This window comes from Myiozetetes cayanensis, unplaced genomic scaffold (assembly GCF_022539395.1).
Source record: "Myiozetetes cayanensis isolate MyiCay16 unplaced genomic scaffold, myiCay2020 scf9, whole genome shotgun sequence".
Lineage (NCBI taxonomy): Eukaryota > Metazoa > Chordata > Aves > Passeriformes > Tyrannidae > Myiozetetes > Myiozetetes cayanensis.
The window spans coordinates 11,303,987-11,328,098 of record NW_026088185.1 but is presented as its reverse complement, the minus strand read 5'-3'; the positions used below and the strand labels follow the sequence as shown (position 1 = coordinate 11,328,098).

The following is a 24,112-nucleotide window of genomic DNA, read 5'->3' as shown; positions in this document are numbered from 1 at the left end:
GCCCTGTCTGCTGGCACACACTGCTTCTCATTTACTAATAAAACTGTCATTGTCTGTGCAGAGTTACATGCAAGCTTAAATAAGACAGGCTGGTATTGCTACAAAGAACTTGATCAGCTAAATAAAATGCAGTCAGGGAGATGAAGCTGAAAGGTTGGAGCTTGTGAAAATAACGGTTCTCATGACACAGTCCCTCACAGGCTTATCTTTATGCATCTAACTTGTTATTACATCTTTACTGTCTGTGTTCAAGTAACAGTAAGTCTGAGGGCAGTAGTGAAATGCTGGCCAAAGGACACTTTGTTAACACCGCTCACTTTAATGACAATTGATAGCAAAATGCAAGAGTCATGGAAGTGAAATTGCCGAGTTTCTTTGACATTGTTTTCTGAGCAACATTTGTTTTCAGTTCTCATGTTGAGGGGTTTTGATTAAGATTTGATTCAGAATTCTGCTGTAAGATCTTTACTTGAGGAAAGTGAGGGACATGGAATTAAAGCATTAACTTTGTTAGTGTTGACTCTATTAGTCAAAGTGGCAAAAGCCTTCAGAAATCTCAAAGTCAGAAAGTGGGATCACTGGGGGCAATGATGCAAAGTTCTGTCCTTCATAACAATGCAAAACTATCCACCTAATAATTAATCTTTGCAGGTAAGGAGTTTCTTACCAGGAAAGAGCCACAGTTTGTGGCTCAATGTAACTGTAAAGCACGGTCTTTTAAATTTTACGACATTCGGGACTTTGGTTTAGCCTACCATAAAAGCAGAAAATTGATGTGAGTTTTGGTCTGAGCTCTGGAAACCCAGCCCACCTCCTGCCCCTTCTTGGAAGAGGAATATCATTCAGGCACAGGCGCTGCTTTACCCCCTTTGCACGTGGGTGTGGTTTGGTCTCTTCCCGTGGTCGCTGTGAGCTGCTTTAGAGAGGCCACGTCTTTGCCTTCATCTGCTTTGTGCCTGAATTCTTTGGGTGTCATGAGAGTTGTTTCTGCAGATCCAATAGCTGATTTATTATCTTCAGAGAGCAGAATGTGTAAAGAAAAACAGCACGAGCAAATCCTCTCTCTAGAAGGGTTTTCTATCCACTCACATAATCCCGCTTGGTTCCAGCCTGGTATGCATAGCTGTGTAAGGGTGTCAAATGACATCCCTTTTACTGGCTGCTGGCCCTAATGGAATGCTGCTTTGCACATCTCGTAAAGTAAGGGCAGGAAATGCTGCCTGAGACTTTTACGTTTTGCCCGTAATTAAAATGTAAAATTAAAAAATTGAGAGGCAAGAGCATTCCAAATAAGAAACGCTCTTTTCATCGTGAATTAAATAAAAAAGATTCCATCTTTACATTTAGTTTTTTACCCTTTCTAAAGGCTTACTTGCTTTAGATAATCAAAGCTGGCTTTGAACTAGCACACAGAAAAAAAAAAATCTTTTTTTTTCTTTAAAAATAGCCCTGTATATATATATATACATATCAGAGCCTTTCGTTCCTTTTATAGACAGTTTCCTTTTCTGTGAGAATGTGAAAGTTCTGAGCAATCCAGAGCTCACACAGGCAACACAACAAACACAGGGAACAAGGAACAGCCACGCTATTGCAATTAACACCAGTGTTTAATTAGCAGACAGCTGCACTGGGCAAGGGTCTTTTGATTTTCTCTCTTCTCTGGGCTTTTGATGAGAGATTTACCTACAGTTATAACTTCTAGTTGTTGCACTGGCATGTACTCACACTACACATGCACGCACACACAGACACTCACCCCACGTGGATAATTCGTGGAAGGAAGCCATGTCAGCCAACTGATCTGATTTGTGCTTTAGGTAAATTATTTTTGGAAGTATCTCCCTTTGACTGTCTTCCATAAAAACTCTTAAAGTTATGTTTTTGTTTGTTGGGAAGGGGGAAATATAAATTATAGTACGCTTTGGTGCATTTAGGAATCCTTTTTTTGGTTTGTTGGTTTACTTTACAAAAACCTGATGTGTGACACAGGTTGGTGGGTGCAGAAGTCCACCAGGGGAAAGGTTGGCAACACAAAACATTTACCCCGGTCAGCTTAGATGCCTCTGTATTTAATTAGTGAAAGAAGTATAGTAGTCTCATGCTGTTCCCTGTTGTTGAGGCAGGGGGATGTCCAAACAGCCAACTAATCCTTCTACTTGGCCATCTTTAATAAAGACAAAAATGTTGTTGGAGGTCATGGTATCAGAAAGAAACTGTTGAGGAGCTCAGAGATGAAGTGAAAACGTGGCAGGGAAGGTGAGTTCTTCCTGCCAAGAGCTTGGATGAAACCTTGGCTTTAGGCCTAGTGCTGTGATTTAGAGCCCACTTGCAGCAAGCTGAAGGAAATGGTACCGATTTAGAGAGGGACAGCAGAGCTGTCATGGAGACAGACTATTGCCAATAAGAACTTGATAATTTTGTTTATAGCATATAGAAAATGAGAGCTTCAGGAGTACTGGAAGAGTTAAGCACAGTGTAGGACCAGCACAGATGGGCCGAAATTCTAATCTCTGCTAAGCACCAGGATAACACAAGTCCATTTTGTTTGAGTGTAGTCAACAGCTGTTGATTTCTGTGCATGCCCAGGTCAGTGTAGTTTTCTGTGTACCTAGCTTGCCTCTTTATACCCTCTCACACCTTGTATTTGAACCCTGGCTAGAGTGATACTCCTGTGGAAGCATGCGCTCAGCCTGACTAGTTTTAGATAAGATGTTGGAAAACATACAAATAATTTATTCTAGCATTAATTTGGCATTCTCTAAAACAGAATCTACTTGTATACATCAGATTGTGGGACAAAGACCTGACAGAGTTATTTATACAAACCCTATTATAATTGGTATTTCATTTCCTCTGATTTTGAGAGTATTCATTTTCACAAGGTCCCTATAATATATGGAAGTGTCACTATTCCAATTTTACAGGCAAGGAATTAGAGACAGAGACAAGGTTTTCTAGTCAAATACCAAGTTATGCACCTGGGAATTTAAATGCTTGTGAGAAGTGCTTTCCATGTAATCTGCCTCCATCTTTAGCTGCCTGAACACTGCTGAAAGTCTCGCTGTATGGGGTCTGTCCACCATCTGTGACAGTGAAGGTAATCAAGCACTTGTCCTCCAAATCCTAGATTGGTGCCTACTTGCTAGAACACCCTTTTGTGTTCATCTGGCCAGATAATATACTTCTACTACAACTCCTGGCAGAATTCCCTGTTCGCCACAAGCTTTTTCAAGTCCTTTAGTGTGGGAGCCTGAGGAAAAGGACGGTATGGTGAGAATAACCTTTTTCCTTGCCTGCCCTGAGTATGACATTGCCTTCTTGCAGATTGGTTTGAGAACAGTGGTAGAACTGCCAATACCTCCAGTAAAGCTGGAGACAAAGGAGAACTGGGCCTCTTCTGTTTTTTCTTTCTTCCTAGTTCTCCTCCTGGTCTTTGGGATCCTAGTGTTAATAGTAAGGTTATGGCTACCCTGGTAGCCACACAATGAGGTTAATTTCCAAGACCTGTGCAGCCAAAGCCTACTCATACAGACTTCTCCTCGTGGCAGCAGGCACTGATTTTCCACCTGTATTTGTAGGTGCAACATGCTTAAGTGAAGGGCTGCCTGTTACCAACTACATGGATTAGTGATCTCCCCCAATTTACAACTGTTATTTAAAAATGTGCTCTAGGCCCTGCTTATTCCTGCTTTTTATCCATATTCTCATTTATCCCAGTCCCGTAGTTTCCTGGTTAGACTGGCCGTACAGAGAGGACCAAGGGAGTGCCCATGACCCTGTTTGGGCCCGTCTGTTCTCACAGGGCATCATTCAGTCAAACCCCATTTGGCTGTATGTGGGGACACTGTGCTTTGGCCCAGCCTTTACCTGAATTAGGAGAAAGTGCTGTCAGTGCCTTCCTTCCCCTTTCTCTGGTTTTGAGACCAGCAATGCCCATCCAGCCACGCCAGAGAGCCTTGAACCTCGAACAGTGTCAAAGGCCTCTCCATGCTCCTCTGACTGCAGCACAAACTGGTTGTCTGAGCAGCATTAAACCCTGATGTACCTGTTTAAGTTTTACAGTCTGAGCATCATTTTAGTCAAAATGTGTCAGTTCTAAGTGGGGCATTTGGGAACATGCCATGACTGTATTTATTCCCCCAGTCCTATATTATCCTGTGCAGTGTTGTAGCTGCCAAAACCACAGGCTCATGTTGGCATGAAACAATTATCCTGGTTTATATAGAGCAGGCTTGGCAATAGTCTATCTCGATGAACAGTTACAGTGCTGAAGATTCAGAGTCATCTTTTCCTCACCAAGCAACAGACCAAATTTCTTTCAGCTGGATTCATGGTTTTAAAAAATAAAAGGAGTAGAAGGCGAGTATGAGGAGGAGGGTGTAAATGAAGTACCTGTAAGGTCTGGAAGGAAATGAAAATGAGAGAAAAAAAAAAAAAAGACTATTTAAGATACAAGCTAGTAATTTTGTTTCTAAGCCCATGTGAAATTATAAGTAATGTTTACTGTTGCCAGTTGGTGAACACAGAGATGTGTGGTTTTTACTTGCATGCAAAGCTATTGGTTGTGGGTGAAATACTAAGACAAAAACATTCAATCTCTGGTGTGGGTATTCCACCAAAAATAAAGCCAAACAAACACTGACTTATTATAAAAGCACTTCTCTTCTGGAAACAAACATTCAGTTGCTGCTGCTATTTGTGAACTCTAGAACTGTTAAAACCTCGTTTAACTTGCCTGAAACAATAATACTTTATTTTAGAAAGTTATGCAAATGTCTCTGAAACTTAAGAACCAGTGTTTATATAGTTTTCATAAAAACGTAGTATATGGTGTAAACTTACAGGGATATTGATCAGTGATAATTGTTGTTTGCTGAGGTCTTGTGAACCAAAAATGCTGCATAGACAAGAGTCAAAGGTAAAGAGTAGGAAACTTTTCTTAGTCTTGAAAAAACGTAACTGAAAGTGAACTTAAACTTTAGTCGAAGAGAAAAAGGTTTTGCAGTGATTATCAAAGGTTAGTGAAGGCTTCTTTTCCCTCCTTTTTTCCAGGCAGTTTCACTGAGAGATTTTTTGATTTGTACTCCATTATGAAAGTAACCACTGCTTTGTTATCACAACAGTGATAGAGATTTTTATTCTGGAAGGCCAGACACTATCACTACTTGAAATTTTCCAAATTGTTTCCACTGTGAGCAAATTCAGTCTTGATGTGAGTCACATCTGCTTAAAAGTGAATAGCAGTTGCTTGTACTTTACACCAGCATCGAATTTCATCTACAATTTCAAATTTTAAAAATCATCTTAAATCACAGGATTTGCGTAATTTTGCAAAAGTTACTTTAAAACCAGAAGCACCCAATAGGAAATACTGAAATGAAAGCATTCGGCTTTAGCCGTTTCTGGTGGAAACTGAGACATTTGCTCTCAGATATGAATGTCTCTAGAACTAAAAATGTCTCTACGAGGTTTTCCACGCATGGACAGAGAAGCAGCACTCCCGTGTAACTGCAGTGTCTCAGCCAGCGAGCAGGGGTGTGTGGGGAGTGGAGAGCAGGGGGCTGGGCTGAGCTGCCGGGGTGTCCCAAGGATCACTTGCATGTTTAGCACTGCAGCTGTGGCTGCACAGCACAGGGGCGTCAGTCACTCCACCACTCCCGCCGGCTCCCAGTCCTTCAGAGCCCAGGCTGTTCCAGCCGTTCCAGCGCTCTGGCCGGCACTGATGGATTAGTGGGAGGAAATGTTTATAGAAAGGTTCGGGTTTCCTAAGTGAGTGGAATGAAATCCCCCTCAGCAATGATCAGCAAGCTCATGTCATGGAGCAGTTTGAAGCAGCCTGACTGGCAGGAATGCAAAGGGCTTTTCAGAAAAGAAACTTGACAAGTGGATGATTCTGTGGAGCAGTGAGAGGTGTTTTCAGATAAAAGACGTGGCTTTTCTGGAGAAGGTAGCATGAATGGGGCTAGCTCTTAAAAGAACTTTTAAATCAGTAGTTCGTACTCTGTAAATGTAAAAGGTTAAGTTTGAGGGCACGGTGTCCAAATAAAACAGCGCCCTCAAAGTGCACCTCTTACATACTATGCTTAGTAAATGAAACCATATTGCTGTGCACTCACAGCTATGATGATGGCATCTAGCTAAGGCATCGTAGATCTCTCTTCTGTAACTTAAATTTTAGTGTAGGCATAGTGTAAGTTAGAAGAAGGGTGATGAACCCCGTAAGGAGGCTGAAATCATTGTGTGAAATGAACTGTTACAGGTGTACAGCTCTGTTTATTGGGGCACTTTCCATGATTCTGGCAACACAGCTTGAGATCTAAACATTCATTTCAGTTAAAAAAATTAAGTAAAATAGACCATTCCATTGAAGCTATCAGCTTTCAGATGACTGTGATAAGAAAGAATGTAGGCTTCAGGCTAGCTATTAAGATTAAAGTATAATTCACCTGAACAAAACTGCAGCTAGGGAAGGTGCTGGGGACGGGGGGGAAAGGCCAGTTCAAGACACTGCTCTTTGAAAGACACTGAAAAGGACCTAGTCCTTAGTGTTTCCCTAGGACACTCCTCCAGTCAAAGTGAGGATTTAATTTACAGCACTTACAGCACCCTCCAGTTCTCAATCTCCCAGTCTCTTTGGAAGGGGAAGAGAGCATTATCCTTAATTTCTAGATAAGGAACTGGTTTATCAGCTTGCCCTCAGCAAGAGGCAGAGCCTGGAAGAAAACTTGGCTTAGGATGCAAGTACCTCAAGTGAGGGCAGACATCTGAAACCAGCTGTCTCAAAATGTGCTCTCCCATTGTGAGGGGCTGCTAATCAGAACGGCCGGTTTCAAGTCACAGCTGAGTTTCTGGTCAATGCATTCACCAAAAAGTCTCTTGCATCTCCCGTTACAAAGTGGGGGTGAAAACACCACTCACAGGGCTTCCCCCCATTCTCAAACCTGCCAAGTGTTCAAAGACTGAAAGAACTTCATTAGAGCCCTTGTATTAAAAATTATTTATTTAGTGATCTGTACATGGGGTAAAGCAGGGCCTCATACAGACCTTCCAAAAAAATCAAGTAAAAACATAAATACATATTTTCTTACAAAAATGAGATTTACAAAATATACATACTGCACTTGTCTTACACACTTTTTCTTTTTTCTTCCACGTGCACATTATAAGAGACAAAACCCCAAGCCCTGCAAGTCTGAAATCAGATCTACTGAAGGATTTGGCTGATGGGCCCATTCCTGATGCCCAGACTGCTGGTACACCCTCAGACAGCAGCAGTCTGTTCCCCCTCACCCTGAACAGGTTTCTTCTTTTTTTTAAGTTTCGTTCCAGACACTTTTCCCCCAAAAAACATGAAGAGCAGCTATAGGTTGGAGGCTTGCTAAAAATCCAGAATTTCCTATTTTGTCCTTAGACAAGAATATACACACACACATATATACTGATAAAAACAACCCTTCAGTGAATATAAAGGTAAAGTAGTATGTAAAAAATAAAATATGAACAAAACTTAAAAATTTTCAGAATAGAAAAATCTGTCACATTTCAAAAAAGAAAACAATGTACTTGTTGATTAATTTCTGAATGTATTTCCTTCCAAAGAGCGATCACTGGAAACTTAGCCAGCTGCATTTTAGCCAAAATTAGAAGGCTCCTCACTTGCAGTAACTGCTTTTTAAACCCCAGCCCCCTCCTGAACCGGGAGTCATTGCCATGCAGCTCAGGGAACCTGAGGAGCAGGCGAAGGGTCCATCGTGAGCCAAAAAGATTCCTCCCGTCCCCAGAATCCGGCTGTGTATTGACTTTGTCTGCAGTGACCTCACTGCAAAGCAAGAGAGAAAGCAGGTTTATGGAAAGGGTAGAAAAAAAAAATCCCATCTTTACGTTACATATTTTAATGACTCTTGTTTTGGCAGGTGCTCTCGGTTAAGCTCTTCTTGCCCTCTAAATCTTGCGTTTCCTTCAGCTTAGAAAAGCGACCCATATTGAACGGTAGGAAAACATCCTGCCTCCTCCTTTTTTCATAAAAGGAATGTTTATTTCTGTGAGCTCCTCACATCCAAGGGTGAACCTCAACGACTTCTTTTTGTCAGTTTGCCCATAAAAACCGATCCCATGCTTATGCCTTTCTACATAGAAAACACTTTTGTTTCCCCCTTTGTCTCCTAGAACAAAGGCAAGGGGGAAAAGCCTTCTGCTGAAAAGCAACAAGTCATTTCTTTTCAGGGTGTGGAATAGCAACCCCCTCCTTCCCAACAGCAGCAAGAACAACAGATGGAGGGCCAAGTTTTTACTTTAAAACAATTACAACAGGTATCACTGAGGTAAAAAGGAACTTGTGAGCTGACAGAACAGAGGCATCTCGCCAGCACACGGTCGGGCTGTAGCCGGCTGTGCAGTACTCACGTGATGGCTCCGCCGAGCTGGAAGGAGCAGGCAGCGAGTCAGGCTCAGGAGTTACCCTGCCCGCGCTGCAGTCTGGCCCCGGCAATTCAGGGATTATTGGGCTCCTTCTCGGCAGCGGTAGCTCAACAGGTCTGGCTTCCCCTCCCTCTTGTCCAAAGCAAGGCAGGATGATTTTAGTTGGGTTGGAGTTTCTTTTCCTGGACAGGGGTAGCAAGGGGTAGAGAGAAGTAGAGGGACTTCTGGGGTGAACGGCTCTCCCATCCCACCAGTGGCCTCTTTTTCAGTCCTCTTCCACTTAGCTGGGCCTAAGCACCACTGAACACAGTTTGACTGATCCTTTATGCAATAATTATATCTTTTTTTCAAACCTTCTGTGAGGAAGAAAAAGTTTGGAAAAGCCTCCCTTCCTCCCTCTTCAGGGAGCCATTGCCCTGCCCTTCTGCCGAGTATGTGTCTCCTCTGCATGTGTGCATGCGTGAGTGTGTGTGTGCCAGAGGGGACAGGGGGTCTCATACTGCTGTCTCGCCTTTGCTGCCGGTGCTGAGTCTGTGGTAGAAGCGTCGCCAGGACTGAAGGGTTTTGCCAGACCAGATCCAGAAGCCAGTCGTGATCCCAACGATCATGGTCATGAGGTACTTGATCATGAAGACAGTGAAGTCTGGGCTCATAGGGGCAAAGTGGCTGGGACAGGGCACGGCGTATGTTTTGCAGGTCTGGAGGAGCCACGTCTTCTCCCAGGTGCCACGGAAGGCCTGCTCGTAGAAGTAGCATGCCAGGACAATGGTGGCAGGCACCGTGTAGAGGACACTGAAGACACCAATACGCACCATCAGCTTCTCCAGCTTCTCCGTCTTGGTGCCATCGTGCTTCATGATGGTGCGGATGCGAAACAAGGACACAAAGCCAGCCAGCAGGAAGGAAGTGCCAATGAAGAGATACACAAACAAGGGCGCCAGCACAAAGCCCCTCAGCGAGTCCACGCTGTAGATACCTACGTAACACACCCCACTGAGTACATCCCCATCCACCTGCCCCATGGCCAAGATGGTGATGGTTTTGACAGCAGGCACAGCCCAGGCAGCCAGGTGGAAATACTGGGAGTTGGCCTCGATGGCCTCATGGCCCCACTTCATGCCTGCAGCCAGGAACCAGGTGAGGGACAGGATGACCCACCAGATAGAGCTGGCCATGCCGAAGAAGTAGAGGATCATGAAGAGGATGGTGCACCCTTCTTTCTTGGTGCCCTGGGCCACAGTGCGGTAGCCATCCTCGGAGAAGCGCTCCAGACACACCACCCGCTCCTCCAGCAGGAAGCCTGCTGCGTAGGCCACTGCCACCATGAAATAGCAGCCCGAGAGGAAGATGATGGGCCGCTCCGGGTAGCTGAAACGGCGCATGTCTACCAGATAGGTGAGCACGGTGAAGAGGGTGGAGGCGCAGCAGAGCACGGACCACACACCCACCCACAGCCGGGCAAATCGCACCTCCGCCTCCTTGAAGTACATGAGCCCGTTGGGCCGGGCCGGCTCACAGGGGGCACCGCAGTCCCGCTCCCCCAGGAACCGGTAGCCCAAATAAGAGGGCACTTTGAGCTGCCGCGGGCAGGAGAAGGAGAAGCCAGAGGGCGGCTGGGGCGGGGTGAGAAAGCCAGAGGGGTAGACAGCCGTAGGGTGGGCAGTGGCCCCCCGGCCCGCCGCACCGCCAGGCCCTGGTGGGGCATCTGACGTGTTCTGCCCCACGCAGATCTCACCCGCACCGTGGACAGGGAAGTTCTCGCAGCGGAGCCTCTCTGGCCACTGGAAACCGAACTTGTTCATGAGCGCCTCGCAGCCCTGCCGGGCCCGCTCGCAGAGGGAGCGGCAGGGCGGGATGGCCTGCTCCAGCACGGTGCACACCGGCGCGTACATGGAGCAGAGGAAGAACTTGAGCTCGGGCGAGCACTGCACCTTGACCAGCGGGTAGAACTGGTGCACCTCCAGCCCCGCGTCCTCCTGGTTGGTGTGGCCCAGCAGGTTGGGCAGGATGGTCTGGTTGTAGGCGATATCCGTGCAGAGCGGGATGGAGATGGGTTGGCAGAAACCGTGGTCCGGCACGGAGATGCCCTTCTCGCCGTGATACTGCTGCGACGCCGCGCCCGCGGGGGTCCCGAGCAGGGCGGCCAGCAGGGCGGCCAGCCCCAGCCAGGGGCAGCTGGCGGCAGCCGCTCCGCCGCATCCTCCTCCAGCCCGCATTGCCGGGGCGGCCGGGGGCGCGGAGAGCCTCGGGGAATCCTTCAGAGGCGGCCGGCGCAACGCCCCAGGGGCATCAGCGCCCAGAGGGCGGCGGCGCGGCCCCTCCGGCGGGGCAGGGGCGCGGCGGCGGGAGGAACGCGGCTCCGCGCCGGACCTCCGTGACTTTCTTCCTCGGCTCCGGCGGCGCTGGCAGCGCGGCAGCGGCGCTTCCCTCGGCGAAAGTTTCCGGAGCTGCTCTCCACGGAGAAGGCGAGCAGCGAGGCAGGAGACGGCTCCGGCCGGCTCCGCGCAGGGTCCCGCGGCGGCGGCGATGCGGAGGCGCTGCTCCCTGCCCGGCTGCGCGGCCCCGGCGCCGGGGATTTAGGTTACGGCTAAACGGATTATTACCGCGCCCGGCTGAGCCGTGTATTTTACTCCGGGGCTTAAATAACTTTTAAAATCCAATTACTGCGCGATCCTCCCCGCGGCTCGGCTGGGCTCCGCTCCCGACGGCCGCCGCTGCGGGCTGTGCGTGCGGGGCAGAGCCGTGCGCCTCTCGCCTCGCTCCGATCCCGATCCCGCTCCGCCGCTCCCGGCTCACAAAAAGGCCCCGGCGCGGCGGCCCCGCCCCCCCCGCCGGCCCCATTCACAAACCGCGCCGGGGCGCGGCGCGCGCGCCCGCCCGCCAATCGCCGAGCGCGGGGCGGGGCCTGGCAGGGGAGGAGGGGAGGGGGAGGAGCGCGCGCCAAGGGGGAAAAAAGTTGGGAACAACTTTTTCCCATCCCCGCCGGGCCGGGCCGGGAGGAGCCGCCCGCGGCCCCCACCCCCCGCGCTGCAGGGCACAGCCGGGAAGGCGGAGCCGGGGGGGGCCCAGGCAGCTCGCTCAGGGTGGCCCGATGAAACTAAAATTAACTGGCTGCTTTCTGAGCAGGCTTTGAAAATGCGAACAGCTGCCTGTGCCCAGAGTTATTAGAAAAGAAGAAAAAGAAAAAACGGGGAACTAAAAACCACAGCGTCCGGGTACATTTGCAGAATGAGCTTATTGCGTAGTTGGGATGTTCGTGTTTGTGCGCTATCGCCTCCCCCAGCTTGGGGGGGTTTGGTTTGTTATCGCAGCATGACCGTTGCTTTTTCTGGCAGAATAAACGCTTTATTCATGCAGATCTAAGCCCTAGCTGGGGGAAGGCAGCTTTTTTTGAAACGTCCAGTGTTACCTAAGCAGAGAGGAGAAATTTTAAATCCCCATCTGCACTGCTGCAACTCCTTAAGAGACTCGAAAAAGCTGTGTAAAACCAGGAGTTCCTCCGTGAAAGCACCCAACCTGCCCGCAAGAGAGAAAATGGCATAGGTCGGGCGAGGACTGTTACTGGCCTGCCAGGTGATGCTGAGCAGGTTTAGAGCTGAGCAGATCTAGAGCTAGACCGTTGTACACTGGCTGAGGACAGAAGTGTGGGGTTTGCAGCACAGCCGTGTTTTGAGGTGCACCGCGGAAACACGGGGAGCAGGGACCATCCAGCCAGAGGCAGGCAGAGCATGTCCCCGGCAGCACAGAATGGGGGTGCTTGACAAAAGCCCTACAACAAGGCCTGCTTTTCCTTCACACTGGCCTGTGAGAGCCTGTGCTCAAGGACAGGCTCCAGCCAAGTGTTATTCAACCCACCCCATCCCTCCCTTTGAGGATAGAGGTCCCCTTGAACTGTATTACTCAAATTCTTACTTTTACTCCTTTGCTCAGGACTGTGCTCCCATGAGCAGCTAAGCAAACACATCAATCTGTACCTTCCTCCAGGGCAGTTCAAGAAAGCAGGGTTTGGCTCAGGGAACTCCAACAGCAATTGTTGGACAAATGTTTCCCATATCCTTTCCTGCTCATGAACACTGTGTCCTCATGCCACTCAGACCACGGAGCTGCAGCTTTTGCTACATTTGTTTAAAGAAGTTGACAGTTATAAACATGCTTACTAAAATAAATTTACTCCTCTTTAAGTGGACATGTGACAAAATAATACTGTGGTGTAAAAAAAAATATAGGAAGGGCTAGCTGGTTATGGCTGCAAAGGATGTTTCTGGAAAAGAAATAAGTATTTTCTTCGTTCTCAGTTATAGTTGTTTGAGAGTGCCTTAGAGAAACTTCAGTTTTTCAATTTGTTAAGGCTTGTTATCTGAAATTCCTTACTTTTCTACACCCCTAGTGACTAAGCGGGTTTTTGTGATACTCTTCACCTAAATAACCACCCATGGTACAAACTTACATGAACTTGTCTACTCTATTGTTTGTTCTTTGGCTGCTAGTAACTTTCAAAAATATTATTCTTTCCAGTTGCTTTTTTTTTGGTTGTTGGTTGGTTAGTTGTGGGTTTGTTTTTTTTGGGGCGGGGGGGGGAAGGTTGGCTATTGTGGTTTTTCCCCCTGTCTTTCTGTAAAGCTCCATGAGCTGTTGAGTCACCTATCTGTAATAATCAACTTAAAGCCTCTATTTTTCACTTTGGCTTATATGGCTGACTTCATCTGCAAAGCATTTTGTGATATTCACTATGAAAAACATTGGATGAAAGGAGATGTTTCACTGGCAGGCAAGGACAATGCAGACAAAGTAAAGCAACCACAAACTTTCTGCCCCATGCATTGCTCCTTCTGACTTCTGTATTTAAAGAAACTGGTTCAGAGCTAGCAAAATTGTACTGCAAAAAACTGTCTTCCAGCAACAGGGAGACAGTGACAGAAACTATTCAGGGTAAGGAATGTCAAATCAAGTGGCAAGACTTTAACTGGGTATTTATTTACAAGACAGGGCAGATGGCATCAGTGGCTCCCCCTGTTTTCTACTGGTCCCATTTGTTAGAGTCATTCATCCAAACCGTGGCATGAACAAAAAGGAGACTGGGATCTCTGATCCAGGCTGTAAAAGCTGGGTGACTCCTTTGCACTTATGGACATAATGTAGAATCAGAGTGAAGCCAAAGGGGAAAAAAAAAAAAGCAGAAGGGTAGGCAGAAAGGAAGAAGGATTATGTCCTAGATTATTTCTTAGGGAGATAAGAAGAGAGTAAACTTACCACATGGAATGATGCTGCTAGGCCATCCCAGATGGCAGGAATGTGCAACAGGATTTACTAAGATGGATGAAGAAAGTCTCTTGGGCATGTTACCAAATTCCAAGGGTTTTTTGTTTTTTTATTTAGACCCACTCGGAGATGGGAAACAATCACTGAGAGAGGCAATGGCAGTCTCAAAATGGCATACTATGGTGTAAGAAAATCCCAGTCTGAGACATTCTGACAGCTTTCAGGGGACATTAAAGAAAGAAAGAAAAAAAAAAAGGGGGAAAAAGAAGCAGCATCAAAATTCCAAGATTCTGGAATGCAAGGTTACTCCAAAGCATCCAGAACATCTGTAAGCAGCATCAGCCACATTTCAAACAGCAGCCTGCAAAATTACTTAAATTTCCTCCCAACAGGAGGGATTCTCATCAGCACATAAGCACAGCAGCAGCCAGCCTTAGCCAGGTTGTCAGTCACCCAGAAAAAACTGCTGCACAAGACTCTGCAGCATCTGAGAACTTCTCTGTTGCAACCACACAGCAGTTCAGAAAGTTTTCTCTAAAAATCTCCCAACTGCTAGTGTAGTGAGTATGCCACATGGCCTGCCAGCCATGAACCTTCACAAGCAAAGTCTTGGCAAATCTGAGATTCTGGAATAAATGTACAGTCTCAGGTGCTGATACCAGCTCTGGAGGTGTCTAAGTAGGCTACTGTGCATAGGGGGGAATTGTAAGGAACAAACAATTATCTGTCTTTTTACTCATTTAAAAATAAATCCAGTTCAACTTCCAACCTAAGTCAAGGTGAGGAGTGGCATCCCTACATGATGTCTTTTTCTGCAGTTTTAAAGCCTCCTTAAATTGTGCCAATATAATTTTCCTTGTTTCCTATCCCATCTGATAGAAACCTCTTCCCATGGGGGGAGGGAAATCAAAACAAAACACCCCCTCCCCACCCCACCACTTATTTTGAGTGCCTGAGGGAGAACATTTTCAGATTATCTGTTGCAAGCCCTCCTTACCCTCAGAAGAACAAAGGCCATTGCTTCCCCCTTCTCCTTCCACCTGCAGACACTTGCTGGCCCTCACCTCACTGGCTGTCCTGCTAACCAGCTCTGCCAAAGTCCTGGTGGGATCCCCTGAATTGTGAGATTGGTCCCAGTTAACGATGGTAAATAACTTGTATGACACTTTTAACCTCGACATTTTGAAGCTTACTTACACACAGTCTTACATGATCAGACAGGCTGTTGAGCTAAGAACATCAAAATTTGCACTCCCTAAAGCTTAGTGGAGAAATGCCAGGAGCCTGGGGGGGAAATCACGCATTTGCCTATTTTGCATAATGATTTGCATAATTAGAAATAAGTTCACATTATTATATCTGCTTGCATTTCTATCAGTCTGATAGATTACTCTCAATTGCATCTTGTTTGAGCTCACCAAAGGCATCCAGTCGTTCTGCAAAGAGGCAGGAGAGCCCGGTATTTCACTGGTGGGGAGTGGGGAAGGCAAGGCCCTGCCCCCCCCCACGGAGCGATTTGAAATTAGTTTGAAGATAGGAGGAACCGATTGAAAAGAGCATATGGGGAGGGCACGGGTGACAAAAGGAAGGGGATACTGCTGGAGGGGATGTGGTTTCCCTCAGTGAGAAAGGTAAAAGCTGTGGATTTGTAAGACAATTATTAGTTTATAAAGTAGTATCCCAACAGATACAGGGAGCAGCACTGCCCTCCACATTTAAGATCAAACTGGGGAAAACTTAAGGAAACATTGACAAAGATGAGCTATCAGGCCGATGATTGCCTTTATCTTGCAGATCCATGAATAAGAAAACAAAACCTGAAGTTGATCTGCTCATCCCCACTCAGCGATTTGGTGAGGACATCAGTTACATTTTAACCCTTGCATGACACTGAATTCCCCTGTTTCTTTCTTAATCATCTTTCTCACAATTTTAGGATTGCAGAGGTCCTTTGGTAACATGCAGGAAATCCCTTCTTATTTCACTTTCTTAGGCTAGGTGCTTTTTTAATGAGACAAATTCTCTGCTGGCAGCAGTATTATCAGCTGGGTCGTGTTGTCATTCTGTCTGGGTGCAGTACATTGGAACATGAAAAAGGGAAGATTCCAGGAACAGTGGGAAGAGGTGACACTTGTGTCTGCTGTCCTCTTTCTGTCAGTGAATAATATCCTACTCTGAGAATCTGGGTTTAGCACAGGCATGGGCAAACTTATTATCTGATCCTTTAAATCTTAGAAGGTGCTTCTGACCTGGTATGGTGGGTAGACACTTCCCAGACGGCTGTGGCTGATTTTGGCCGACTCTGTATGCACTGGGATATGTGATATACTCCCAGAACAGGGGAAGAACTGCTCGAGACGGACCTGCCTCAGGCTCCCTGGGTCAGCCACCTTCTCTTGGATGCTTCAGGAGTCCCAGTCTCACGGGTGCTCCAGCTTATCCTGAACTTCTCCCAGTGTCTGTGAAAATGAGTCACAGATCTGCAAAGGTCTCAAGCAGAGTCACTCCTTGCTTTATAACTCTTAAAGTATTACAAATCCAAACAAAAATAAATATACCCCTCCCTACCCTGTTCTCATAACAATGCAGTGTTTTTTAGGATGCTGGCTAGTGTCTTTGTGGTTGAAGCTCCCCTTCCCAGAATTATATTCCATCAGACCTCTCTTCTACACCATGGATCCTTGACCTAGTTTGGACTCTCTGTTATATATCCTTTTTCCTCCAAAACTCGGTGATTTTGTTCCTTCTGTGCTATTCCCCTTCTGTAAACCCCCCTTTAGTGTCCAAGGCCAAAGACAAGTGCTAACTCCTGATCTCTAGGTCCTTCCTGAAGGAGCAGCACAATTACAAAGCCCAGGTGTCTGCAGAAAACCTAGAGAAAACTGATTCTCCTTCCTTGTGCCAGCCAATTCCAAGTAGCTATCATATAGCCAAGTTTCTCAAGTTTGTGCATAAATTTCCCAGATCACTGCAGACGGTGCCACAATATTTGTGAACACTGAATTATGCCTTGCTTCCAGCCCCAGAGTTGGTGTGGACATAGTGACTGATTGCTCTGATCACTCTCCTGTTGATACCATTTGATTGTGAGTGAGTGCTGCAGTGGCCAAATGCACTGTGATATGTCTGTTGTCATTTATGCCCAACCTTGTTTTAATTTTGTTTGTCTACAGACTCATCTATTTGAGATTGCATCTTAAATCTTCTTTAATGCTCAGACTGAAGGCTTGCACTTGTCCTGTTTGAGTTGATGGGAAGTTTTCACTTGTTTCAGTGGAAACAGAAGAGCAGGATGCTGATCAAAGCCCCAAACTCTGTTTATGTAGGAAGAACCAGACTTAGCCCAAAATAAGAGATGGCAAAGACCCATTATATTGCTTAGCCCCTGCTATTGCATATGCTAGTGGTATAATTAGTCTAATTTCAAATGCCTTGAATAATGGGACTATTGCCATCTCTCTTGGGACGTGGTTCTGCCATCTAACAATCATATTGGCAGGAAGCCACTGCCTGATGTTCAAACAAATGGTTTATCTTTGCTTGATTAAGTCTCACTAAAGACGAGTGCAGCCTCCAGAAATATGTTGTTTCCAAAGCTTAGAAAACAAGGGAAGAAGAGCTGTTATTCAATACAAAATCTGCCAGATGTCTAAAGAGGCTGAGGAATTCCTAAGCCTCTGTTTACAAAATCCTGTCTCCTCCTCCTGTGAGTGCTTAAATTACCAATCACTGCTACCATCCCATGTTTAGGGCAAAATTTCCTTAACTGACTCCACTTTCAAAATCGGATTGAAAAGAGAAACAAACATTTTAATTACTTTTCTTTTCCCTCTTCTTGACAGGCTTGCATAAATTAACCCTTGTCCTCCACAATTCCAGTTAAAGCCTTGAACAGAGTTGTTTCTTGCTTTGGTCCCAATCACACCTTGCTGAGGTGATTCCCTGCTTTGAGGCCACAGGAAGGTTTGCTGTGTGCAGCCACTGCCTGCTGTATCGCTGCAAGCCCTGGAGATGGGTGATGCTGCACTGTGGAGAATTTCCCTTTCCATAAGAGCCCCCGGGCAGCAGTGGCCCAACCTGCATTTCTAAGTAGCAGTGCTGTTCAGGGAGAGGGGCAGAGGGCTGACACCAGTGCCTACAGACAGCTCTCATCCTGAGGTTTGTGGACCAGCATCACATGCTCTCCTTTGCCTTTTTTTAATCAGTCGTTTCTAAACTCTGATTTCTGTCTTGGTGTCAATCTGCATCGACTGCACTCCCTTGGAGCTGGGACCAGTGGTGCTCTGAGTGGTGCTGGAGATATTCAGCTGATTTCCTTCCTTGGAGGGAGGGGAACCTGAAAGCAGCACTTCAAATAAGCTCCCTCCTCACGGAGTCTCTGCAGGGAATGAGGGCCCATTTTCTTAATTACATGTTCATTAGTATGTTTAGTGCTCTCCTCCCTCTCTTCCCCCAGCCCCGCCACCTGGGAGTTCCTACTATGTTACTGGAAAGCCACAGAGGTTTATTTAAATACCACACAGTCAGATTGGAATGAAAAGCTATGAAGCTTCCCCTCTTTAATACTTTTTGAAATTATTTATGGGCTATGCTTCTTGCCTACGTAGAAGGTGCCTTTTGAGATTCCTGCAAGTCAATGCAGAAATAGCTGTTTGAATTGAGCAGTAATTAGAAGCAGATGGAGCAAAGCAAAGCATCAGAGAAATCCCGTTCTGCTAAAGAAACACTGCTGTCTGAAATAGATTTCCACTGCATGTAACATTTTCTCATATGGGCTAAAAAGAAATAACATATCTTATGTCTGGTTTGCACCTACCAAAGCTGGGAAATTCAAAGTAAGGTCGGTCTGCAATTCCACTCTGAATTCAGTCTCAGCCACACGGTGTTTGCAGCCCCTACATTGGCTGTGCCATAGTTACAATTTCTTTGCCTTGCTAGACCTCAGAACAATGGAGATTCAGCTACTTTCTGTGAATGTGTGAATATTTGTATTCAGGTTTTTTCTCAGTCTTCAGTGGGTTTTGGTGGTTGTTTTGGTTTTGGGGTTTTTGTGGGTTTTTGTTTGTTTGTTTGCTTTCTTTCTTTCTTCATTTGTTTGGTTTTAAATGATTTAAAATTCTGAGGAAATGTTTGTGACTTAAGACACATTACGATCTTTTGTAATCCGAAGACTCAGTTTAGGGAAAGTACTCGGAGCTCTCAAATCCTAATTTGCTGCCAAATTCTTTTGTGCTTGATGTGGTAGATTGTTTCACTCCTGAGTTCTAAAAATAACAGGTCCCGCTCTCATTGCTCCCACAGATCATCCCTTTGAGTGTAGAGATAACTGGAAACTCTCAGCACCTCAAGGGGAGCCGTACAGCACCCAAGCTCAAATTTTAGCTCTGTTTCTCATTTGCTTTGCTTACACGAGTACAACGGGATGGAGTTTGCTGTCGGACTTTTGTCGAACCATGTTGTTGGGGTGACCTCATTTTCTTTCGATGATTATGACTTATTGACCTGATAGTGAGCCAAAAAGCCATGCTTTGGTCAGCTGCTACATGTGTAGCCGTGATTTTAATGATGGACTCACTCGTATTTATGTTGCATTTTTCAATAGGCAGGGATCGGTACTACCATCTCATGGAGTCTTCATTAGCCATTTTAGAAAGCAACCGTGTTTTAAAATTTCAAAGACACCAAATATCTCTGAAAATGTAAATATTGTAGCGCTCCGAAGTGTCCTAAGCTTGTGCTGCTACTCGAGTGTGTTTACAAACAGGCTCGAGGATTTCTTCTGAAGCAGAAGTTGCTCCTAGAATAATAATAATAATAAAATTATTTTGAAGGAGATCATAAAGGTTGGCAGGTTGATGGTTTTTTCTCTGATGTGAGTGATCCAGCGAGGCCGCGGTGAGGTCCTGCCCCGCGGTGCTGCTTCCGACCTCATCGGGGCAGCTGTGTGTGCCGGGCGGGAGCAGGTCCTGCTGGGGCGGGGAGCGAGCACCACGGCCAGACCGGCGGGGTAGGAAGTGATGCTGGGAAGGCAGCTGATGGCATCCCTCTGCCTGACCCTGCCTCGAGGCCCCGTGCTGCTGGAGGTGCGGGGCTTTGCCTGCGGTGTGAAAACTGAAATTCCAGCTGCTGATAGCTATTTAAGTGCAATTACAGAAGCAGAAATGTTAATGCCGGTGTCTTTGTCAAACTCCTGCTAGTTTTAATTTCATAAGGTTGCTGCTGGTGGTGGATACTGTAGGAAAACAACATCTAATATTAAATATGTCCTCCAGTAGCATCCTGGAAGCTGCCCCACGTGGTGTGTTGGTGATGGTTCCAGTGCTAATCCTGGCAACTCTGTATGGCCACTGATAGCCTTATTTTTAAGGTTGTGGATCTGTGGGCATTTGCAAAGTGCTTTAAGCTGTTTTAACATGAATTTAAATGAGGCAGCATCATGCCAGTGGCTCCTGGTTGGGGAGACAGTAGGCTTCTAAAGTGCATCATTGTTGTCATTGTTATTATCCAAGTGCAGTGCAATCCTTGGTGCTTTTCCAGGCACAACAGTAAAGGCATTTTCTGTCCGGCGAGCTCTTATTGATGCCAGTTCTCATTGTGGTAGAGAAGGGTGGTGACTCATGAAACAGCTTGTGCAAAGTGGGACAGATGAAGTGGTGACTGTCCCCAGACATCCCCCTACCCTGTGCCAGGGATCACTTCCTCCAGGGCAAGGACATCTGCGCTCAGCTCAGAGCCACTCTAGGGCTGCCATTGCGTGGCTTTGTTGGAGCAGTTCAGATTTGGCACTGGCTTATTTCCCTTCTTTGGGCTGGGTGATCACTGGGGTGATTCCTGGAGCCACATTACTTTTGGCCCAGAGATCCCTGTGTGAGGGGCAGCCACTTGCAGGAGAGCAGCAGGGCAGGGCAGGGTGGTGGGAGCTGCTGCAGCCATCTGGTTTTCTTCTGTGCCTGTGACTCAACACTCTCCCTGACCACAGGGGTCAGCTGTTTGTGAGTAAAGTCTATAGGTGCAGGTCCCGAGATCTTACGCAGATCCGGGGAGTTTGGGCTCTCTGCAGCAACCTGAGGAGCTCGATATCAGCTGTTCACCAGACTCCAAATTTGATCAACAGTTTGTCAGAGAAACCTTCTGTTTTCCAAGTGTTTCTAAGGTAGCTGAGCTTAAAACATCAAAGATCTAAAAATTAGATTTGCTTCAAATGCACGTATCTTAAAGCTGGATAGTTTTTGTTGTTGTTTGGGCTTTTTTAAGATAGATCGACTCTCCCTTTATGATGGTCTCAGATTCTGGGTGCCCTCACCAGATCTGTGGGTGGGAAGGAGACACAGGCCACTTCTGGGCTTCTCCAGAGGCATTTATCCACCCCAGGGAAGCTGCAACTGAAGCCAGGCAGATGAGAGCCAGCACAAGTAGTATTTTGCTAGACTAATTCCCTAGAGTCTGAGGCCTTGTTTCCTAAAAGGGCCAGCTGAAAAAATCCAAGAACTGGCACGAGTGTCATATAAAAATTCATTATTGCTATTGTCCATCTATAAAAGTATTGATTTGAAGGAGCATATTTTTCACTATATTTTTATCAAAATAACTTTTGAAAATAATTCCTCGTTGAAAACCTTCCCAAGAAAATTAAATTTACTGTCAGTATTTGAAGTCATCCCTTTTTCAAACACGATGAGGAAATGGCAACTGGGATAGGAGCTCACGTGGAAGCATCATGGGGGAAAACGCAAAATGTTTCTGAAAAATACTTGAAAAGAGTTTGTATGTGACAGTCTTTTTCTGTTCATGAGCATACAGTTAAAAGAAAAACCAGGTCCATATTTAATGTAAAAATGCCAAGTGTTTACCTCTATGAGCAGAAGCAAACCCAAAAGCTGGGTAAACCCAAATTACATAGCCACTGAGCCTAAGCACCCCCCTGACTGGAGGAGGAATTAGTGGCTTGCATAATCAAGCCTGGGGAGCTCATTTTGTCATGCTCAAAGGGCCACAGTGGTGCAACAGTAGGGGTGGAGGGATCAGCAAGCACAAACAATGAATTCCCTTCATTTTTCCAATTTAAGGCCTGAGCAGAGGAAATGCAAAGCTCTTCTTTTTTTGCACTCTCCATTTTCCCCCCTTTTTTTCTTTCTCTTTTTTTTTTTTTTTTTTTTTTCTTAAGGGTAGATGAAAAGAATGAAGCAGTAAAGAAGCCAGGTTGACACCTGTATCTGTGACAGCTCAGGCAAGGCAAAGAGTGGGAAAGCATCCGCTGGCAGCAATTTGAAACTGTCCCCTTCCTGACTTGGAGGCTTTGACTGATGGTGCAGCTTTGTGCAGCCATATGGTCGAACATCTTGAAGGGCCGGCAAAGAGCTGCTGCTGCCAGCACTGGGAAGGGGAACCAAGTCATTATTGGAAACCAGATCTCCGGGAGAGAGGAGCCATTAACACAAAATTCTGCTTGGTGCTTGACTGTCCCCTCTGCACACAGGGCCAGGCGTGGCACTGCAGGAGGGCGAGGCCCAGCCTGGCGGGCGGGCACGGCTCTGCCAAGCCGGGGTTAAAAGGAAAAGCTTCTTCCTCAGTGCTGAGCGCACAGCTGGGGTCTCTTCACAGTGCAGCGTTTCCCTCTTCACACATGCTCTCAAATGCTCCCTCTTTTTGTTCACCCAACCCCAAATTTGGCTCTGTTATGAACTGCCACGTTCATTCTCCCTTCATTGTAGCCCCAGGACGACAGGGCTTGTTCTTCCCAGGCTGCAGCTGAGACCCGAGCAGAGCAGAGCTCCCCAGCCCGGGCCCCTGGCAGCACTGGCGCCCATTAATGTAAAGCAGCACCAGGGCCAGCAAGATAAGGGTTGTAATGACCACCGTGGGTTCCTGCTTTTCCCTTTTATTACTTGGTACATTACATTTGTTTCCAGCAGAGAAGAGTTTATGTGTGCGTGGCTGCACCGGTTGTGTTGGACCGAGCTCCCTACATGGTTATGTGGATGGACTCCAGGGACAGAACTGCACTTCCCCTTAATAAGCTCCTCGCACCGCATTAAAGATAAAAGGGGAAGGGAAATATTTATATTCTGACAAAGCAGCTCTTCCCTTCAGGCTCTTGTTTTATTTATTAGCTTGCTCTGTCCCTCTCTTGCAGTTTTTTTCTCTCTATTTCATTGCCTGTGCTCTCTTTTTCTCCTTTCTTCACTAATTTTGTCCCTGGGAGACAGTGACAGCAAAACTTAAGAATCACTGCCCAAGACATCAGATTCATGTTGTGTAATTCCCAGTTGATAACTACAACTCTCCCCATCTTTATTTTCTAACACAAAGTAATGATTTATGGTGCGTAAACAGTTGAATACATTACATCTGGTTTACTCCAATTGCATTAGATGAAACTGTAGAAATAGGCAAAGTTGGGGTTTTGATGGTTGTTGTTGTTTGTTTGTTTTTTATAAATTGCAACCCAGATGCTGAATATCCTCCCTTGTTTGTGTAGGCAGTGGAAACCACTATCATTCTTGTCTGGAGAAGCCCTTACTGAGGCATGACACAGCTACACCGAGACCTTTCTAACCTCATTCATCAAATACTTCCTTTCCTCTGAGGCCTTATCCTGGGGGACCATTCATTTCCTTCAACTAATATGCCACACGAAAGGAATCTTGGGTAGATTCCTGTGTCTGGGTCTAGCACTGAATTTGTATAAAGGTTTGAGAAGAAATGCAATGTGTGGTATTCTTGTCCATGCTGCTTCTTTTGCTCCTTCTCATACACTGCAGGAAATCATGTGCTGACTTACAATGTCAGGGGACATCAATGTCCATGTTGTAATTATTTTTAGAGCTATATTTTTCTTGCCATAATCATAATCTCTGCTAAGAGTGAGGCAGCAAAATTAGAGACTCGGTGCCCATAAGCTTCACCTCATTGACATCCTTATGTTTCTGCCTGTTGTCACAGAACTGCAAAATATCTGCAAAACACAATCTTTACACCACCCCATTAAGTGGTGTAAACTGCAAACTGCTGAATGAATGTATTGCAGCTGGCTGGGGAACAGACTGGTTTTTTACCATTCGCAATCCCACCCTCCAAAAAGCACCACAGCTCTGTTTCCAGACTGATCAGGAAGGTAAAGGAATTTGTTAATTGATTTTTCTCCCTCCCATATCAATTAATGAAACCAGTCTAGGGAGATGTGAGCTCTTCTTTCTTAGTTAATTAATCCTTTTCCTTTATCTTCACAAATAATGGCAATAAAGCAATTAGCAAAGGATTTACAGGGTGTGGAGCAGTGAGAGATTCCTCTGGCCCCTCTGCAGCTCAAGCTGTTCAGCACTGCTGCAATTCAGGCTCTCTCTAAAGGAATTTGTGTCCCCACCCTCTGCGGTGCTGCTGCTGAAAGCCCAGCCTCTTCAAGATGTGAAATCGCCAGCTCGATTCCCCCTAA

The 24,112-nt window shown here is 46.2% G+C and overlaps 1 protein-coding gene across 1 annotated transcript; it reads right to left on the bottom strand.

Annotated features, from left to right (window-relative positions):
- Positions 1 to 7,768: 7,768 nt before the first annotated feature.
- Positions 7,769 to 11,214, bottom strand: FZD7 (frizzled class receptor 7). The gene has a single exon (XM_050340633.1). The coding sequence runs from the start codon at positions 10,635 to 10,637 to the stop codon at positions 8,916 to 8,918; it is 1,722 nt and encodes a 573-aa protein (XP_050196590.1). The 5' UTR covers positions 10,638 to 11,214; the 3' UTR covers positions 7,769 to 8,915.
- Between the last annotated feature and the right edge of the window lie 12,898 nt (positions 11,215 to 24,112).

Bases quoted from the DNA above. Each gene is read 5' to 3' on its own strand.
- FZD7 (XM_050340633.1), bottom strand. From the start codon at position 10,637: ATGCGGGCTGGAGGAGGATGCGGCGGAGCGGCTGCCGCCAGCTGCCCC.